Consider the following 21,135-nt stretch of genomic DNA (forward strand, 5'->3'; position numbering starts at 1 on the left):
ATAAGAAGTGGTTAACTCCAAATAAATATTGGAAATGATAGACATTTTTAGACTGTAAAAGCCAAGGGTGTCACAACTTACGCCATATAAATTACTCGTCACCCTGCAAAAAAAATCTACTTGTTATTTTGCAACTTATTTTTACGCCATCCAATTATTATTATATACTGACCCATTAACCAGTGAATAAAATATAAAGATAAGCATGCATCTGCAAAATTCCGTACTAGTAGATGCTAACTAATTAAAGTTGGCCAAACTCCTCAAGAAAGAAAAGGAACAAATGTACAAGGTTTGATCTTCTTGATTTCTTTTGTGTTGCGTGCTTCCAAGCATTACTTTACTTGTAACATACATGCACAATGGCATGGAGACATGTGAAACCAATAATCCCGTGAGTCATTGGATGGCTCCTGTAGGTTACCGTGTCTCCATCTCTGCCCCCACATCAACTATATATTTAACACCAGTGTCATGCAAAACATATGCACGCAGCTGCTGCAATCAGCCTGACACAGTAGTAAGACAGTGTAGCATGCACAGTGCCTGTCTTGAAGATTTGAACATTAATCGCCCACGAAAACAGAATAATGGCACCCCATCTGCAAAACGTCAAGAAAATTAATGGTAACGGCCATCATCCTTTTCATCCACACGAGAAGCAAATCCACGATGAACAATAGTACAATAACCCGTTACAGAAACTGCAAGTAAATGGGTAAAATGACCAAAAGATACTCAACTGAATGACCAAAAGATACGCATTCATCCGACAGTTACTGCGATGCAGCCAACATCTAGGGAAGATTAACCCGCCTATGCACAGGGATGAGGAAGCAATTAGGATCTGCCAAAAATCGCGAGCGACGCACACGCCACGCGCGTACGACGAGATGGATGGATATATACAGACGAGGCGAGACGGAGCGGCGGCGGCGAGGCTTCTTAGGCTCACCGGATGGTCTTCCCACTCGCTCGCTCGCTCCCCCACATCATCATCCCGTTCCCGTCCACCGGAAGTGGACTTTCCCCAATACGGACTCGCTCCACCACCACCACCACCACCTCCTCCTCCGCCTCTTCTTCTTCTTCTTCTTCTTCCACAGTCCCACACGCTTTCCGTTCCTCCCCACCTCCCGCCGCGACTCCGCCCACGCCATGGAGGTGTCCAACCAGGCGTCCTGGCCCGACGACTTCCTCTGCCCCATCTCGCTCGAGGTCATGACGGACCCCGTCATCCTCCCCTCCGGCCACACCTTCGAGCGCCGCAGCATCCAGCGCTGGCTCGACGGGGGCCACCGGACCTGCCCCGTCACCAACCTGCCTCTCCCCCCTGACCCCACGCTCATCCCCAACCACGCGCTGCGCCGCCTCATAGCGGCCGTTTCCGTTTCGCCGGCGGCCGTGTCCGCGGACAAGGTCCTCGCGGGGGACTGCCAGGGGCAAGGGGTGGCGCCGCCGTCGTCCTCCTCCGTCTTGGGGATGCTCAGGCTGGCCAAGTCTGGGCCGGCCGGCCGGAGGGAGGTGCTGGAGTCCGGCGCGGTCGCGGTGCTGCTCCAGCACGCCGCCGCGGGGGACGAGGCGGCGGCCAGGGCGCTCCTGTATCTCAGCCTCGACGGCGACGACGCGCGCGTCGGCCTCGTGGCGGACGGCGCCGTCGACGCGCTCTGCGCGGCCGTGTCCGCCGGCGGCGCGGCCGCCGCCCACGCGGCTACGGCGCTGACGAGCCTCGCCACCGTGGGCGTCAACAAGTGCACCATCGGGGCGCATCCCTCTGCCGTCCCGGCGCTGTCCAGGCTCCTCTGGCGCGGCGGCGCGCGGGAGCGCCGTGAGGCCGCGACAACCCTGTACGAGCTCTGCAAGCTGCCCGAGAACCGCCGCCGCACGGTGCGCGCCGGGGCCGCGCCGGCGCTCGTCGAGCTGGCCGCCAATGGCTCTGCCCGCGCCGTCGAGGTGCTCGGTCTCCTCGCCAAGAACCGCGAGGGCCGCCACGACCTGTCCAGAATCCCGGACATCGTGGCCGTGCTCTGCACTGTCGCCGGCAGCGGCAACGCCCGTGCAATCGACCAGGCCCTGGTCGTCCTCAACTGGATTTGCTCCGAGAGCAACGAATTGGCAATGGAGGCAATCAAGCTGGGAGCTTTCCAGCTCTGTGAGGCTCTGGTGAACGACGACAACTGCAAGATTGCCAAGAACGCGGTGGAATTAGCCCGGACACTCGAGAAAGCTTAGCATTCAGACATCCAAATATCAAATTTATCGGAATTTTGATTCAGCACCTCTTCGAGTCGGTATTGGCCTCATTGTACAAAGGTAGAAACAGCAAAGGTGAATTTTTGTCTTCTCTTTTTCTTTTGTAGCAGAGCTGGAAATGGAAAGGGGAAAAAAATAAGCAGAATTAGTTTGTGTTTATAAAACATGGTTCATGAACTGCTCTGGGGGCTGCCCGATGGGAGTCCGAATTCGAAATCATCCAGTCTGAAATGTCACAAGTATGATGCATCTGATCAAGTGTCTAGTGCTATCAAGTAGCTCCATTGCAAATGATCCTATTTCAGTCTATCTTGTGTGCCATAGTTTCCTATGAGGAGGATTGTATTGCGTGTATCTGCCTATCATCCCCTTGTGATGTGATATAAGACAACAAATGAAATTTTCATTTAATAGAAGTACAAAGGTGTGGATTCTTGCTTGGCCAGATATTCGTAAGGGTGTGCTAACTTGGTATGTACTTCATCTTCATATTTGACTTTATTGCGATTTCTGCAATAGTTTTTATCAAGTGGTGCGTTTAGAGCCCGTGGATTGTGCTAATTTTTCCACGTTTGCACTAAACTAATCTGCATGAGCATACTGTTCTCCATATAATATGCTCAATAGAGATCCGACATTGAACTCACGGAGGACTCGTTCTTATTTGCATCATCCTGAACTTTAGATTAATTCATAGATTTTGCAATCGTTATTGCTGTTTTCATCTGATGAAGACCTGAAATTGGCTAAATTTTGCTCTATAAACTGTATGAAGCTGTAAACCTGTCCTGAATAAACTGTCTAAACGCTTTAAGATGGAAGACAATCAGGCCATTAGAAGAGCCATGTGATTCTCTCAACATTGCTTGTGTCACTCTAGTCCTTAAACAAGTGTGCAACTTTTATTACAATTTTGCTCGACGACGACGTCTTAATTTCTAGATGGTCTAATTTGTGCTACGTCCACTAGCTTACAATTCCCACATCACATTAAGTATGAAAAGGTCTACACGCACATTTGTCTCGTTGGTTGTTGACAAAGCAGTGGGTCTTATAAAGATTCGATGCTGATGAAGTCACCTTAAGAGACTAACGGCTTACGCAATTGTTTTTCTTTTCGTTGTTCCTATTTCTTTCTGTGTGAGAGAAAATGCAGCCCCCCTCAGAAAAAGAAGAGAAAGTGTAGGTTTTCTTCTACTGACCTTACATCCCATCATAAGTTTGCTTTGCAGTTTCCATGCAGTGCCTTGGCTTTTCTTCTAGAGCTCCATAGAATACTTAGTGGATTATGCAGCACTGATGTGGCCTTGATGTTGACAATGTCTGAACGAAAACCCGGCAACCATAAGATAAGGGTTGACCTTGACCACAAGCTTTTCCCCGGAGAGGTAGTTGGCATGTCCATATGGTAGCATGGACTGTTCTAAATCTGCAAAAGTATGTTGGCATCACTACTAAAACTTGCAGCACATAGATAGATAGATCTGATTCTGAGATCTTGTTCAGTGGACAGGGTTAAGCCATGCGGATTGCGACCATCAACTAACCTATGTATGCATCGTTTTGATGCAGAGGCCGGGGAGTCCCCCCTTTTCGAAAAAAAAAAACCTACGTCTGAATTTGCTTTATTTGTTGTCCTCGTTCATGCTCCCTTTTCTTAGCTGATTTGGTCCAAGTTTTTGACCGGTCGTGAAAGCGGCCCTGCCCTGCCTAATTACATATGGCAGGGTTAGTGGCTTGCTTTTGCGAGAGAATTTATCGTCGAGTATTCACACACACACTGAACCGAAGGAGTGAAAGGTGTGACCCTGCTTTTTGTAGCAAGTTTTTGGTGCATGCATTTTTTCGACAAAGTTTTTGGTGTATGCATGATGGTGATGCCCCTTTGAGGCTGCAGCGCCTAATTTTGCAGATAGCATATGCATCTATTTTCCTGAAATTGGTTGTGGGGTGATGCAAATCCATGCATATATGTCTGCTCCCTCCCTGCTCTCTTGCCATTCCAAGTTGATGCATGAACTCTTGCCATTAGCACCAACCCTACAGAACAAAAGGTACAGCTATGTTCATGATTCTGAGCCGCTGTTGAGTGCTCCTGCAAGAATAACAAGAATTTGGCGACGGAATGAGACGAGGTGCATCATACGAAGAGGTGGTCCATGTCTGCTAGTTCCAGGCACCTATATCTAGGCTCGAAGAGGAACGTATGTGGTTTCATCATCAATCAGATCAGATCAGATCGGAAATGCTCGACGACCGACGGCGACTTTTCGCGGGATTCGAATAGTTTGCGGCGGCACTCGAATGCTCCTCCTAGCAGTTTTGCCACGGGGGCGCAGCATGTACGTTGGCTGCATCTGCCTTGTGCCATGCCGTGGAATTTGGTTCAGTTAACCTGAGGACGGACGGAAAAAGAGAGGCAAAGCATATGAGAATGGATGGCAAACTGCAAAAGGGGACGGGGCCTGTCGAAAAGAGAGGCGCATACAAGGAGTCCGCAGCAATAGTGAGTGAGTAGCCTTTCAGCTTTCATGTCCTGGAGGCTAGTGGTGTTTTCTCTTTTACCCTGTGCCCCGTCCTGGTGCGCCGCCTCCTGCTCCTGCAGCTCGGCCTCCTCGTCGATCACGCCCAGCCACACGGGCGTGCACATACATACACCGGCACCGTATTCGTCCACGACCATGATTGCCCCTCCTCCACAGGCTCGCGTGCAGGCGAGGCTAGTGGCGGTGGGGGCGCATTCGCCTGCATTCCGGCTGCCGGTTTGGCCAATGCAAGGCCAGTCCACATGGCGAGCTCCTCGAACTCAGACTCCTTGATGGCCCTCCTTGTGGCCTCCTCGAGGGCCGCAATATGCCTCAACTTCCTGATCCTCCTCCTGCATCACGGGCGGTAGTGGTAGAGCTGCGAGCGCGCGTGGTGCATGGGTGCACCTTCGAAGCACGACCAACGGGACTGGTTGTGCTGGTCGCTGAACCACATGTCCCAGTTCAGCGAGTCCACTGCGTACGCTGAGTCGCGACAAAGGCCGGTCAGGAGTTGAGCACGCCGACGATAGATCTCCATCGGCCGCGCTTGGCCTGAGGCCGGCAGCATCGGCACCGGAACCCTAACGGGGTTGAGATGCCACTCATGCGGCAGGTTCACGTCGGCCCACGACACCAACATGCCATGCTCTCAGAAGTACTAGCAGCGGTGGACATGCACGTAGAGGTGAAAGTGTGGCTGTTGCTCAGCACCCGGCGTCGCCAATGATGAAGTTGGTCGTGCGGCGATGCCCCGACGAGGAGCCGACCTTGTGGTCATGCTTGTCACACTTCCTGAACCACATGGTGGACGGCGGCTAGGGTTGTTGTTGAGCAGCTAGGGGCAAGGGGAAGAAGACGTCCAGAAATGGATTGGGCGGCCCCTCTTTGCTGCACGCGTGCCATTAAAAAGAACTCGCAGAAGGAGGTTGGGTAGCTGACGTGCAGCCCCTTGCACAGTGCACTTAAATAAAACCGTGGGTGGTGATTAGGTGGCCGACGCGGCAACGAGCGGACGCGCGAGATGTCCTTGCGGTAGCAAATCGGACGTAAATTTGGGTTGAAAATACATTCATATAAACACATGAAAGACATAATTTGTGTTTGCGTCCGTATGTTAGACCATAATTTTGGCTCTCATGGACCCAAACAGACACAACCGGACGAAACAAGTCGATCCGTTGGAGTTGGCCTCAATTCTCGGCACTCGTGATAGAGAAAAAAATCTACGGCGCAGCGAGGTACACGCCGTCTTCATTTCCAGACGTGGCTTTTCACATTTGCACAGAGAAAGCATGACCGTTATCAGTTCGTTCGTCATCATGAAATGCTTGGACGATTCACAACTCTGTTAGCCATGTGGATGCGGCCGGAACGCGGGTTCTAGATGATTGGTAGGCCTCCTCCTGCTGATGCGGCTGCTGTTGGCCAAGAACAACCACCGTTGCAACGAGATTGAGATGGTAGGGACTAGAGGTCCCAAATGTGTTTGGATCTTGATGTGTTTTGTTTGCCTGCCACATGTCCTCCTGAAGGTGATGCCATAACTGGCACATTCTTGGCTAGATGAGCTTTGTCCCTTCCCTTCCGTCTCTTTGTTTGAGCTGCTATAAATGGCTTGGCCTGGCCCCATATGTCAATGAGGCTGGTCACAATGGGCAAGAACATAACCTAGTAACTTGCACACTTCCCTAGACTATGTTACTACTTTATAGTGGGCAGGAACATCTATATAGTGTCATGCAACGATGTATTTATTAGGTTATAGACTCATTGTTTTTTGGAGTGTGTGATGTTCCGGTAACTTGCTAGTTACCACAAGCACCTCTCTTTTCATTAAATATGTGTCACATAAACCAAATTGTATTGGAATGTGTGATGTTACTCCTAAGTTCCTCCCCATTGTGACCAGCCTGAACATGAACTCATAATGTACATAATCATGCATTTGTTTTCCGTGCACAAGTCCCAAACGTAAGAGCATCTCCAACGCTATCTTCCAAAACAGACACTGTATTTATTCGCAGACTGTTTCAGAGGAGTCCCCGGCCAGTGATGCGAAAGTCGGTCATCGAACCATGTCCCCTAAACATCCACCTTTGTGATTTCAAAAAAAAAAACATCCACCTTTGTTTTTTCTTTCTTAAGCACGTAACACTCCAAATAATAGTATATCAGTGTTTGATGAGTGAAAATATTCAAACGTGATAGTCTAATTGAAATATTACATACAATCCAACTAAAGTTTTGTAATAAAGTAGTTTGAATTGAAACTCACACATATGTTCTAGTTGTCCCTTCAATCGCCCAGAAATGCTCAATCAGATCTTCCTTGAGCTGCTCATGAGTTGTTTGATGAAGAATTTGTTGATGCATTTGGACAAACTCATCAAACGTGGCGAAATTATGATGTGGGAGTTCAATAGGATCACCCGTATTCTTGAATTCTAGACCTCCCGCACGAATTCCTCACCCCTGACAGCATCTTCACCCTCATCCTCCTGGATCATATTATGCATGATCACACAAAATGTCATTACCTCTCAAAAGGTCTTCGTGTTTAGTAGGTCCACGAAAAACTGTAAAACTGGCATGGAGCACTACAAATGTCCTCTTCACATCCTTTCCATCTCCTTTTTGTCTTTGGAAAAGTGAGCTCTTTTTGATCAACTGGCCCTGGCTCGGAGTTGGTCTTGACAAAGCTAGCACAATCATCAACCAGATAGTCAGAAAAATATTACGCTCTTTTCTGACAGGCAGGCGATTTGAGGTGACTACATAGCACAATGTTCAAGCGTTGTTACATATTTGAAAAGATGTTACGCACTTCAAAATACTCCCTCCGTTCATAAATATAAGTTTTTGTAGAGATTTCATTATGAACTACATAGTAAGCAAAATGAGTAAGTCTATACTTTAAAATGCATCTAGATATATCCGTATGTGGTTCGTAGTGAAATATCTACAAAGACTTATATTTAGGAACGGAGGAAGTACATCCTTTAAGAAATTTCATTATAGACTACATACAAAGCAAAGCGAGTGTACTTATCCTCTAAAAAGCGTCTATGTACATCCGGTGTAGTCTTATAGTGGAATCTCTAAAAAAAACTATATTTAAGAACGGAGGGAGTATCTAATAAAAACACAAGACCAAACCAAACATACATGTTTCTTCTAATAGGTGGTTTGGCACTTTGGCCTCAAGGTGAAGGGATATATTGCTGACCGCCATCACAACTTGTTAGGAACATTTCGTGGGATGCATCACCGGTGCGAGGCGGCGGTACTTAGAGGAGACGGGGATTTAGAAAACGAATGGATTACAGAAGAAAGGGCACATATTGAGATTGGTCGTAGTTCCAGTCTTCCTAGTCATTAGTCAAATAGTCAATGTTCTTCTCCTAACTTTGCGCGGAGATTCTAAACAAGTTGGGGGAGACCGTGTCCAAGAAGACGATGGTTTCGCGGCCAAGTGAGAAGAGAGATACGGCCGGTTGGTGTTGACTACCTCTGAATAGTCGGTCAGTCTTCAACTGACTTGTTAAACCTAAGTACCAACCGGTTAGGCCAACTCCACTGTAAGACTCTAAACGGACGTCCGGTTTATTCGGATTTCGTCCGTTTCTGGATGGCAATGGTATGAAAGCGGATATCTGTGTCTGGCGTCTGTTCGAGTCACCCACCACAGCAAATAACCCTAAAACGTCAGCTGCCGTCCGCGCCCGCCGTGGCATGCCGTGGCCGTTCGCGCTCGCTCGCCGGGGTGCTCTCCCACGGCCGGCTCCTTTCCAGCCGGCGCCGTGCCTTACCGCACCTTCTCTGCCCCGCCGTCGCCGCCTGCACGCCCGCGCCCGCGCTGCCCGCCGCCGCCTACACGCCGTGCCCGCGCACGCGTGCCCCGCCGCCCGCCCCCGCCCCGCGCACGCCGCGCCACCCCCCAACCGGTTAGGCATGGGTAAGTTGTCCCCGAATGGCCATGTAGGCTGCTAAAAATTTCCAAGTATTACCGCGACTCACATGGTTTAGGTAGATCGAGAATGTGTCTATGCATCTAGAAAAGCATATAAAATATGATTGACATTTTAGCTTCAGTGCTTGTAATCGAAGTGGGAAAAAACCGTGCTCTCGGTTCTCGGTTTTTTGCTTTCCGTTTTCTTAGTGAAAAAAGTCCGTCGAAAGCTATTAACATTGGATCTAATTTTGAAGATCTTGACGCGACAAATCCAACAGTGAAGACAGTTCGAGATTTGGACGCAAGGTTTAAGAGAAAAAATGTTTTGAGAAAAAATATCTATGAAAAAAAAAAGAAAACTTTGTGCGCCACTAGATCCTAGCACCTGTGCTAATCACCCCAATGTAAATGCCCTGAAAGTGACCTTTGCAATGGGTACCCCTTAACTAGTTATTTCGCAAGGATTAAGAGCTTCCATTCTTCGTTGTCGCTATGAGCGAATAATAAGCACTAACATGTGCACTAGACCAACCTAATACCATTCCCCCACGCGACTCCATTCGTCCTGAGAAAATGGGTAACAGATGTTCGCTACCCAATAAAAAATGGTTAAACTTACTGTGGGAAAAACAATTTTTCAACAGATTAAAGAATCTATGTGGATTCAAAAAATGAAATACATTTTAAAAAATATTCAATAAATGTTTACAGATATATACTTTATATACATTCAAAAATATTCTCAACTGAAAATTGTTCACGAGTTTAAACAATGTTCAAGACTTGTAAGAATTTTTTTGGGGTGTTTTGTAAATGTTCACATATTAATAAAAATGTTCACATATTTGAGAGATGTTCATTATTTTTAAATGATAAGTAGTAAAAGAAACCATAAAATAAAAACAGAAAAAGGATAGTAAATAAATATTTGGAAGAAAACTAGGGAGAGCAAAAGAAAAAGGAATACGCAAAAACCGATAGAAACGGGCTGCTGCCCGTGCGCCGTTGCTCACACAGTTGGTTATGCCCAGTTGCTCGTCCTGAGCGAGACGGCTACACAATTTGTACGGCTAGACCTCTATTACTACATAAGCAAAGAAAGGGGTTTTCTGGGAAGATCGCACCGTGCCAAAGTGCGATTGTGGCTAGTCGAGCACCTACATCACATCTTCTTGGTTTGGGATATGGCCACAATGCACGAAAATTGATATCTGAGCACGGGCAGTGCCCGTTATTTTGAAGTAAAAAAAAACGATTTTGTACGGCTTGAGGAATTCCGAAATTTTGTGTACATGCACGTATAGCAGTGCAATATAACGTGCCAACATTTTACTAATATACGTGCTTGCATGTGAGAGATTAAAAACGACAAATTACATGCAGTTTTGGGCCAGTTCTTTTCCTTTTTGCGCCGTAATTTTATCTGTTTTGTGCAGCGTACAATACAACATATTTTCAAACGATTTTTCACAGGTACTTAGATCACATGCACGTGTATTCATGGAAAAAAATACAATTTTGTTCAAATCCTCTAACCACTTGTTCTGGGGGGTTCAGAATAAAGTGATCCGTTGCCCCATGTTCTGAAAATCCGTTATACACAATGCATGACTCCTGTATGACAGTCTTTGCGTCATATAGTATGCAAGTCACGCTGGGCAATTGCCATCAGACAGTAAATTACTATGGTTTTATATCTATTTTGGTGGCTTTCTGGCCGGTTTTAATTTCCAACAAAACACCAGCTGCTGGATTTTTTACATACTTCAAAAATATATAACTCCAAGATTAATTTTTTTCGAGAATTTATAAAATATTAGGTAATTCAAAAAATGTGCACAAATTCAAAAATTAGTCACTATTTTTTAAAAAATGTTAACATTTGCATGAATTTAAGAATGGTCCAAAAATGGTCGTCTATTTAAAAAAAATTCATGATCTTACAAAATGTTCATGAAACATAAAACATGTTCATGAATTTTCAAATGGTCACCAAAATTTAAAAATATTCACCATGTCCTTTAAAGATGCTTTATTCAAAAAATGTACACCATGTATTAGAAAATGTTTACTTGTTAGGCAAAATTGTTCAAATATTGATATAAATTGTTTTAAAATGGAAAATTAATTACATGTACTAGAAAAGAAGTTTATATGTATTATTTTAAAAATATATGTTAGAAACGAAAATGAAAAGGACAAAATGAAAACAAGAAACATAAAAAGAATGTGAAAACAAATACAAATGGAATTACATAAGAAAATTAGGGTAATAAAACATCAAAAAACAAAGTAAAGATAACGGGAAAACAAAACATCAAAATGTCAAAACCCTATAAAATAAAATACATCGCTGTAAAATCGCTACCAAAAACCACTAGGGAAAACTCTACCGAAAACCACTAGAGAAAACAACTATCAAATAACACTAGAGAAAACCGCTACCAAATAACACTAGAGAAAAACGCTACAGACAAACCCCAAAAATGTCGCTCACACTCGCCTTCCTGCCAGGCCTAGCCCAAGGCGCATTGCCCCTTTGCGTTTTGGTGACTATATGATGTAGTGAGTGTCATATAGGTTTTTGGCACTATGCATACAACATCTTTCAACTGCAATGGTGTCAACCAAAATATTTTTTTCTAGAGTCAAGTCCCATTAATACATTGCTTTCCGTCGGGCGCTCGTGAAGTGGACAGGTTTGCCGCAACTATTTAAGGGATACCCAACATTGGTGGCAAAACAGCAGCGGCATGATTGAATTCCTAGCAAACGGGCGATTAGGCCTTCGATTCTTGGAGTCTAGATTGGCATCGACGGAAGACTTGGTGCCAGGCCCTTGGGCATTTGTTGTTCGTACGTGGTAGAAAACTCTGTGCAACGATGGTTTTACCAGCGCCCATAATTAGAGTTTGCCGTCGGAACAAATGACGTTCTGATGGTTTTCTATTTTAACGGTGTTCATTCATTTTTCGTAAGAGCTTGAATAATTGTCTAGCATTGAAGATGGCCTTATAGGTTGATAGCGGTCAACCTCACACATGAACCAGACACCTTCTTGTGGAAGCTTAAAACTTCTGGCATTTTTCTGCCAAATCTATGTGTTCAAACTTTGTCAATTATATCCAGCATTTTAACTATAAATTTATTTGGGAACTTAAAGTCCCTCAACAGCTCAAATATTTCATTTGACATTTATATAGGATAGGGTGATCCTAACCGAAGACAACCTCAAAATGTGTAGATGGCAAGGTTGCGCAAAATATTGTTTGGGAAAAATAAGGAATCAATTCAACACATCTCCCTAGATTGTTCTCTGCTAAGATTTTATGGTCTTATATCAAAGCCCCTCTACCCCACCCCACCCCACCCTAGTATTTATGAATTTGTTCGGTAATTGATCAGTCGGTGCTTTGCTTTGGGCTATATGAAACTGTCACAATGACTATATCTCTAATATGGTGGATTTTATGAGTTTTTGCAACTCATCTACAAGATAATTTATTGGATCTATATGTGGTCCTTTTTGCGTCGGGAGAAGGACGTGATTTCCACGGTCTCTAGGTGCAACCTAAGGTCGTTCGGGATTTTATTGAACCGATATGGGTGACAAACTAATAACAAGCTATGTGATACATAAGACTGTTTTCAGTTGGTTGTAAAACAAATTTGGTTCACCATTATAGTGTTTTTTATCATGCTTGAAAATTTTGCAATAATTAATTAAGAGTTGCGTACGTCAATCGATGTAAAGAACAAGGGTGTTTACTCAATCAAAAGAAAAAGGAAAAGGAGTAGCGTGAATGAAGTGTATTATTTGCTACTCGCAAAAAAATGAAATGTAGAAAAAATGCACGTGCACTGCACGTATCTGGGTCGGGGGCACGCGCAGGCAGCGCGTTGGTCCTCGTCTTGGCCATTCGTGCTCACGTGAAGAGGAGCTCTCCCTCCCATAAACGCGGCGACCGAGAGCCAGGCCGCATCTCGCTCATTCCTGAAATCCTGCCCCATCTTCTTCAACTAGCTAATCCAAGATCTCCAAGGACTCAAGTATCCAAGCTGACCAATGGCGGCCAAGATCTACATTGTGTGAGGTCTCACCCTTTATTTGCTCCGGCAACTTTCTTGCCTGACCATCCTGGCCACCAATTTGCGGCGCAGCAAGATTATGGCCTTTTTGATTAATCACTTGGGCGATTTACTTTCTTGGGGGGAATCCCTGAGTTGGTCATAGACTCATAGTTCGAGAGCTCTGTTGCTCCGTTGTTCTGTTTCCCTGGGTTCCAGACTTTGGAAACCAAATCATAGGGAAAACAGCCAGCGTTGATCACTGCCCAGTGACTGTTCGCGCGTAACAGTGGCAGAGAAAAAAGCATGCTGATATGGAGACGAGCTGTGCCAGTTCAGACCAGGACGCCAACGGAAGTTGCTCACTGCTCAGCATCTGGTTCAAGCAGAGATCGTTATAAAAAAGCAGATACCATTGTAAAACTTGGCCTTGCAACAGCCACATTACATTAACCGCTGAAAACATTGATCTACTTCTCAGTTTTGTGGAGTTTTTTGTACTGTGTACCAAAAACGAAATCAAATGTCATCCTACAAGATCTTCATTCATGAGCTTGCACATTCTTTAGGTACTATTCCACCTATGGCCATGTGGCCAAGCTAGCGGATGAGATTCTGAAGGGTGTGTCTTCCGTCGAAGGTGTGGAGGTCAAGCTATGGCAGGTGATCACACAACGTTATATCTATACCGACTAAGATATAGTACTAGTATATTGAGATGATCTACCGCTATATATAGTTTTCGGATTGCCGAATGATTTTTTCTGCCTGCTGATACAAACCCCATCCCAAACTCTGAATACACTACAGGTCCCGGAGACTCTTTCCGACGAAGCACTCGCAAAGATGGGCTCTCCTGCCAAGAGGGATGACGTGCCGGTCATCTCGCCCGCAGAGCTCGCCGACGCCGACGGATTCGGCATGATGCCCACGCAGTTCAAGGCGTTCATGGACGGCACCAGTGAGCTGTGGTGCCCGCAGCGGCTCGCCGGCAAGCCTGCCGCATTGTTCTTCTCCTCCGGTTGCCAGGGCGGCGGCCAAGAAACCACCGCGTAAGATTCCTTCTTCCTTGGTCGATTTGTCATGGAAATTATATAGTAGAAGTACATGCTAATTAGTCTATTGCTGATCTTGTAGGTTGACGGCCATTACTCAGCTGGTGCACCATGGCATGCTCTTTGTTCCGGTCGGGTACACGTTTGGCGCAGGCATGTTTGAGATGGGGCAGGTGAAGGGTGGCAGCCCGTATGGGTCTGGCACCATTGCTGGGGATGGATCACGAATTCCCACTGAGCTTGAGCTGCAACAGGCTTTCCACCAAGGGAAATACTTTGCGGGGATCGCAAAGAAGCTCAAGGGTTCTCCATGATCGACGGCTACCAAGATCGTGTCGACATGAATAAAGTTGAGTTTAGCTCTGAATCTAGTAATTTCATCGGTTCATTGATTGTAAAATGCCTAGTCCTTCATCATATTTTTGATGATTGGTTGTGTGCATCCTAATTATGCAGAGACTGGATAATACTCTAAATGCTTTATGTCGGCTTGATGCTACATTTTGAGATAATAAAAGCCCCCTTTCTCGAAAAAAGCCTAGTCCTGAACTAGGTTACAATTGTTTCAATGGCGTCCTTAGGTAACTATGTGGACCAAGTACTTGAGGTTGAATGTTACGTTTTTTTTACGGGATGAGGTTGAAATGTTACTGTTACTATAACATCTGCTGTCAAGTCATGCACTCGTGTGCAATAATTCTACACTTACGGATGCCATCTACGGAATTTGCTTACGGACTCTCTCCCAGCCAATCTCCCACTAATCTGCCCTCCTGAATGATTCAGGGTGGGCCCCTTTCCTCCCCAATTAATCGTTGCCATCTCATTCCGTAACAATCTCTTGGTAAAATTTGTCTGTAGATGTAGCAAAATCTCACATTTCTATGATCACGGCAGAATATCAGAAAAGAGATCTAAACGAAACTCAACTGTTTTCTATGAAACTCGTGCGGACCAAAAATATTCTTAATAGTCTGCGCTAAGTACATCTCCAACGTTGACCCTCAAATCACCCGCAACCATTTGAACCGCGCGGTCTAGACGAGTTTTGTCATCCAACGTGGTCCTCTATCGGTTCGCTGACCGGCCCACACATGTCTCCTCCTCCCAACTGGAAACAAACTGGGGGGCTTTGCGGGCGTTCGGACCGCTGTCACGGCCGCGTCTGGCAACCAGGGCCTACCAGAAAACCCCTCTCCCGCGCCCGAAGCTAGCTGTCCGCATTCATGCTGGCCTAGAGTGGACGGGACGGCTCAGTGGAGCCGACATTAAAGCGGCTCGCCTGCCGTGAGCGTCGCCTACTGTACGCCCGCTGAGCACGCATTCTCTCCGCATTGACACCGCGCCCGTCTGCCCGCCAACCTCCATTAAACCAGCGTGTGTGCCGAGAAACCTAATCCAGCGCTCCCAGTGCCACACGTTCGGCCTTATGCCGATAGGCGATCCGGCAGTAAACATCTCTCCGGTTGGTGACTCGCATCCACCCGCTATTTAAACGTGGCCAGGCGTCAGGCAATGACCACACCACACCCCCTCCTATCCATCTCCTCCTTGTACCACACTCGTCATGGCCTCCGGCTCCAAAGTCTTGTGACAGCCTATCCGGCAAGCAGAAGAAGGAGTTCTTTGGCATTTGCAGCGGCCTGGGTTGCCCGACGAGCCAGCCAGATATAGGCTAGCTTGCTGGCAAACTCTCCGATGTCGGCGCCACCGCCATCGCAATTCGTCCTTGTCTGTCCTCGCTGGCCAACGTCGTCTCCTGGCAAATCTGCCGCGAGCAATGGCGGCAACGCGTCAGGCAAGGGGGGAAAGAGCCATGTTCGCGGAGGCCGGCACATCTGGGCCCATCGCGGACAATGAGGAAAAGTAGATTGTGGAGGTCGTTGCCGCTTCGGGTCCTAGGAAGGCCACCACCACCGCATCGCCAAGTAACATAGCGGGTAACTTGACCGGTGAGTGGGGGTGTAGACCACGGCGGCCGTCTTCCCCCGTCCAAAAACCAACTGTTATCCGTGCTTCGCGGCGGCGGAGGGAGGTTGCTCTTCTCCTCTCGCTGAAGAATACCCCTCCAGGGCTTAGGGCAGTCCGACGAGCGGCCTGCCGGACATAGGGAAGACATGTCATGGGAATGGAGATCCGACACGGCCGGCCATAAACTAGTTTAGCATAGTCCAATATAGTTTAGTTAAAATATGTCTGAAATGCAAATGTTTTCATCCGATTTATATGAAAATCATCTGGTTTGCTTGTAATTCATCCAGTTAGTTGAAATCTTGTTTGAAATGTATGCATCTAGTTTTGAATGGTTGGCTCCCGCATGAGTATCTGTGGACAGATGCGGTGTCCGGTTTGCGGGTCGGCATTGGAGATGCCCTAAAGCAATACTTTGAGGTTGCTTGGACAAAGTATTCAACAGTTTTTTTTGGTTGAACAGTTCAATAGTTTGTTGACCCTTAAGAGTGGCACAAGCGACGAAATAGGAATGATCTCCCCAAATGGTTAGAATCCAAAGGAAAATGAAGTCAAATTGCATCTGGGTTCACCATTGAATTAGCCTTCTTCTAGAAGATGATAATTTCTTATATAAAAGGAGCTACCCTATCTAACAATCTAGGATCTTGCGAGCGGTAATCAGCCTGGGTCGTGCGATCATTTCACTGTCGTATGATTTTTACCACTCCCAGTTGCTGGACCGTCCAAACATATTGCACATCACCACTTCCATTGAGGATCAATGACGGGTGGGCTCATAAAGTGTGGAGCCAGAGAATGAAGCGAAATTGCCTCCTATTCTCGGTGTGAGAACAAACGCAATGTGCATCGTGTGCGGTGAAAACCCTAGCCCCCAATCCATCAACCCTCGAGCCTCGCACTCCCTCCACTTCCCATTCACCTCTTCCATTCTTCCCTGCACTCCACCACCACCATGTCCCTCCTCTGCCCCTTCATCTCTCTCCTCTGGTCATAGATGCCTCTCTCCAGCCGCACAACCAACCATCTCTCTGCCTCTTTCTCTTCCCCGCAGGACGACGTCTTCCCACATTCTCGATTCCTCCTACCGTTTGGCTAAAAACGGTGTTGGTTTGGTTCTAGAAAAACGAAGTAGTTTTCTAAAACCTCTACTGTTACTATGGTTGCTATTTTCATTTTTGTTACACAACAGTTCTCTCATGGTATTTCTATTAACTATGACGAATGTCAGCCTAGCTTTTGTCTTGAATGTCTTTGATGTGTGATTGAGAGCTAAATGCCTTTTGGAACAACGTGATTGCTTGTTTGACCTTTTAAAATGCTTTGGTGGTGCAACTAAGTTTGGCCACTGCCCATTGGGTTTAGATATTAGGTGGTGTGTGAAACAATTTCTTAGGCAGCAATTTCTCAAGTAGGCTTATCTGTTTGTTATGGTATTTGGGTACTTATTTCCTGATATTTTTTGAGATTCTTTAACCCTCATGGACGTGGGGGGGGGGGTTCAAGTCCTCAAAACCTCTCGTTAGCATGTCTTGTATATTGCGCTCTCAAGGAGGTTCCTCTCGTGGTGTGTCTCGCTTACAGTGGTCAACACTAGGGGCACACAATTAAATGTTAATGTGTGAACACAGTTGGCGAACTCATTGGTCCTTTTCCTCCCTTTCTTGTGTTAGAGTCATGTGGCCTTTGGTGCGATTCATATCCTTTTCACATAATTAAGGAAAAGGTTCCCGGTCATCTTCCTCTTTGATGTTCATATTGCCCACAAGGTGACTGCTAGCTTCATAAAATGGGCATGTGTTAACGTTTCAAGCATCCCAAATCTCTACTCCTAATGAAGCACTTGGTAGCCTAATACGGTTTTTTTCGTCTGGTTTTCTTCGTTCCACCTCCCACCACTACCCCTCACCCCTCCACGATGGTTTTCTTGTCCATCGATTTATTTTCTCTTCACTCTTTCCTTGCAAATTAGTACTTTCCTAACATGCAAAAGATTGTGAATCTAACTTTCCTAAATTATGCAAATCAACCAATCCATCCATCAGTGCAATTTCTTTATCATTAGGAAACAAAAAAGGGTTGTTAAGAAAACGGACACGTAAATCTTAACGCATTGTAAACAAATCCCACTAAGGACCTAATTAGTTTGTTATGGAATCTATACGTGGTCGCATCTCTCCCCTCATGAACAAAATTGCATCCACCCCCGTTAAAAAGGAAAAGAGGACGCGAACCAACCCACACCCTGCATCCCAGTAAAAAATCTTCCTTTCCTATTGCGTCTCGTCGTCTCCATCCACGCCTCGCCTGCATGGCTGGACACCACCGTCTCCACCGCCACATACAAGAAAACCATGGGCAAAACCATCCACTCAAATCACACGGCCCCACCCTCCTCTACAATCCCTAGCCTCGCATCGCCCTCTCGCTTTGTCATCTCTCTTTCTCGTAGATGTAGATGGTGCCGAGCGGCAGCCTCCAGCACCGGCAGCGCCGCCTCTCTATCTACGTGGCGTCGAGAGATGGGTCGAGGCTATCGTCCCCATTACCCCAGCGCCTACCGCGCCTTATCCTCTCGATGCCTCTCCTCGGTTCGCTGCCCACGATTGGGCCGCCTCCGGTTGCCGCGCACCACTGGCTCCACCGAACGTGCCCGACCCTCGCCGCTTTCAACCTTCCAGCGACCACATCCCTCTGCGCATCACTCTCCCCGCCTCCATCCATCATCCACAGGGCCACTCTCCGCACCCACCCTCCTTCGATTCTCCATACCGGATGACAATCACCGAAGATCCAAGTTGGTCTAATATCAATATTCTTACGTGCTTTCTTTATCAGTTGGTGATGGAATGGGTTCCAATTTCTCTATTTGTTGACTGGGGATTCGCACGGAAGAAGCGCTTATACATGCATCCTCATGTCGGTCCCTAAAGCACCAAGGTAAATGGTTGATACTGCGTTTGTCTAGGATGATATATGTTGGCTCTGTTCCGGTTCATCCGAGCACTTTGGTGACTACTTTACTGATAATTTAATTAAATGACTTGAGTGTATTGTGCATTTATCTTGCCAGTAATGTTCTATGATGCTTTGACGCACTTTGGAAATTGTTTATCTTGTCTTCAGTGCAGAAATTTTTCTTATTAATGTATTATAAGAATCCTTGTTACTACCTTGATCCTCTTTTATAACCGAATTAAGTACCCAACCTCGAAATTGCTACATTACCTTGTAGATTGTATACGCTCATTATCTTATGCATTTTTTGGTTGTATTACAGTGTTCTGAAAACTTGATTTGCTAACATTATGAAACAGTTGTTAGGGAATGTAGTAATTGAAAAAAATTCCTACGATCACACAAGGTCTAACTAGGAGATGCATAGCAACGAGAGGGGAGAGTGTGTCCATGTACCCTCGTAGACCGAAAGCGTAAGCGTTTAGTAACGCGGTTGATGTAATCGAACGTCTTCATGATCCAACCGATCCAAGTACTGAATGTATGGCACCTCTGTGTTCAGCACACGTTCAGCACAATGACGTCCCTCGAGCTCTTGATCCAGTTGAGGACGAGGGAGAGTTCCGTCAGCACGACGGCGTGGAGACGGTGATGATGAAGTTATCGGTGCAGGGCTTCACCTAAGCACTACGACGATATGACCGAGGTGTTGAACCGTGGAGGGGGGCACCACACACAGCTAAGAGATTGTCTGTTGTGCCTTTGGGGTGCCCCCGCCTCCGTATATAAAGGGGGAGGAGGAGGTGGCCGGCCAAGGGGTGTGTGCCATGAGGGGAGTCCTACTTGGACTAGGAGTCCAAGTAGGATTCGGTCCCCTCCTTCCTTCCATCGGAGAGGGAAAGGGGAAGGAAGAGAGAGGGAGAAGGAAAGAGGGGGGCCGCCCCCTCCCCTAGTCCAATTCGGTTTGGGCAAGAGGAAGGCGCGCACCTCCCCACGTGGCCTTCTTCCTCTCGTTCAATAAGGCCAAATAGGCCCAATACTTCCCCCAGGGGGTTCCGATAACCCATCGGTACTTCGGTAAAATATCCGAATCACTTGGAACCATTCCGATGTCCGAATATAACCTTCCAATATATGAATCTTTACCTCTTGACCATTTCGAGGCTCCTTGTCATGTCCGTGATCTCATCCGGGATTCCGAACAAACTTCGCTCATCAAATCACATAACTCATAATACAAATCGTCATCGAACGTTAAGCGTGCGGACCCTACGGGCTCGAGAACTATGTAAACATGACCGAGACACATCTCCGGTCAATAACCAATAGCGAAACCTGGATGCTCATATTGGCTCCTACATATTCTACGAAGATCTTTATCGGCCAAACCGCATAACAACATACGTTATTCCCTTTATCATCGGTATGTTACTTGCCCGAGATTCGATCGCCGGCATCATCATACCTAGTTCAATCTCGTTACTGGCAAGTCTCTTTACTCGTTCCATAATGCATCATCCCATAACCAACTCATTAGTCACATTGCTTGCAAGGCTTATAGTGATGTGCATTACCGAGGGCCCAGAGATAACTCTCCGATACATGGAGTGACAAATCCTAATCTTGATCTTCGCCAACTCAACAAACACCATCGGAGACACCTGTAGAGCATCTTTATAATCACCCAGTTACGTTGTGACGTTTGATAGCACACAAGGTGTTCCTCCGGTATTCGGGAGTTGCACAATCTCATAGTCAGAGGAATATGTGTAAGTCATGAAGAAAGCAATAGCAATAAAACTAAACGATCATAATGCTAAGCTAACAGATGGGTCTTGTCCATCACATCATTCTCCTAATGTTGTGATCCCGTTCATCAAATGACAACACATGTCTATGGTTAGGAAACTTAACCATCTTTGATTGACGAGTTAGTCAAGTAGAGGCATACTAGGGACACTTTGTTTTGTCTATGTAGTCACACATGTATCAAGTTTTCGGTTAATACAACTCTAGCATGAATAATAAACATTTATCATGATATAAGGAAATATAAATAACAACTTTATTATTGCCTCTAGGGCATATTTCCTTCAGTCTTCCACTTGCACTAGAGTCAATAATCTAGTTCACATCGCCATGTGATTTAACACCAATAGTTCACATCACCATGTGTTTAACACCCATAGTTCACATCGCCATGTGACCAACACCCAAAGGGTTTACTAGAGTCAATAATCTAGTTCACATCGCCATGTGATTAACACCTAAAGAGTACTAAGGTGTGATCATGTTTTGCTTGTGAGAGAAGTTTAGTCAACAGGTCTGCCACATTCAGATCCATATGTAT

General features: G+C 46.3%; 2 protein-coding genes across 2 annotated transcripts; both read left to right on the forward strand.

Moving 5' to 3' along the window:
- Nucleotides 1–922: 922 nt before the first annotated feature.
- On the forward strand, nucleotides 923–2,669 carry LOC125521014 (U-box domain-containing protein 8). The gene has a single exon (XM_048686065.1). The coding sequence runs from the start codon at nucleotides 1,159–1,161 to the stop codon at nucleotides 2,230–2,232; it is 1,074 nt and encodes a 357-aa protein (XP_048542022.1). The 5' UTR covers nucleotides 923–1,158; the 3' UTR covers nucleotides 2,233–2,669.
- Nucleotides 2,670–12,799: 10,130 nt separating this feature from the next.
- Nucleotides 12,800–14,262, forward strand: LOC125524089 (NAD(P)H dehydrogenase (quinone) FQR1-like). Its single transcript, XM_048689165.1, has 4 exons — nucleotides 12,800–12,822; nucleotides 13,371–13,464; nucleotides 13,612–13,853; nucleotides 13,939–14,262. Exons 1-4 carry the CDS (start codon nucleotides 12,800–12,802, stop codon nucleotides 14,168–14,170), a joined length of 591 nt encoding a protein of 196 aa, XP_048545122.1. The 3' UTR covers nucleotides 14,171–14,262.
- The last annotated feature ends 6,873 nt before the right edge of the window (nucleotides 14,263–21,135 follow it).

This window comes from Triticum urartu, chromosome 7 (genome assembly GCF_003073215.2).
Source record: "Triticum urartu cultivar G1812 chromosome 7, Tu2.1, whole genome shotgun sequence".
Lineage (NCBI taxonomy): Eukaryota > Viridiplantae > Streptophyta > Magnoliopsida > Poales > Poaceae > Triticum > Triticum urartu.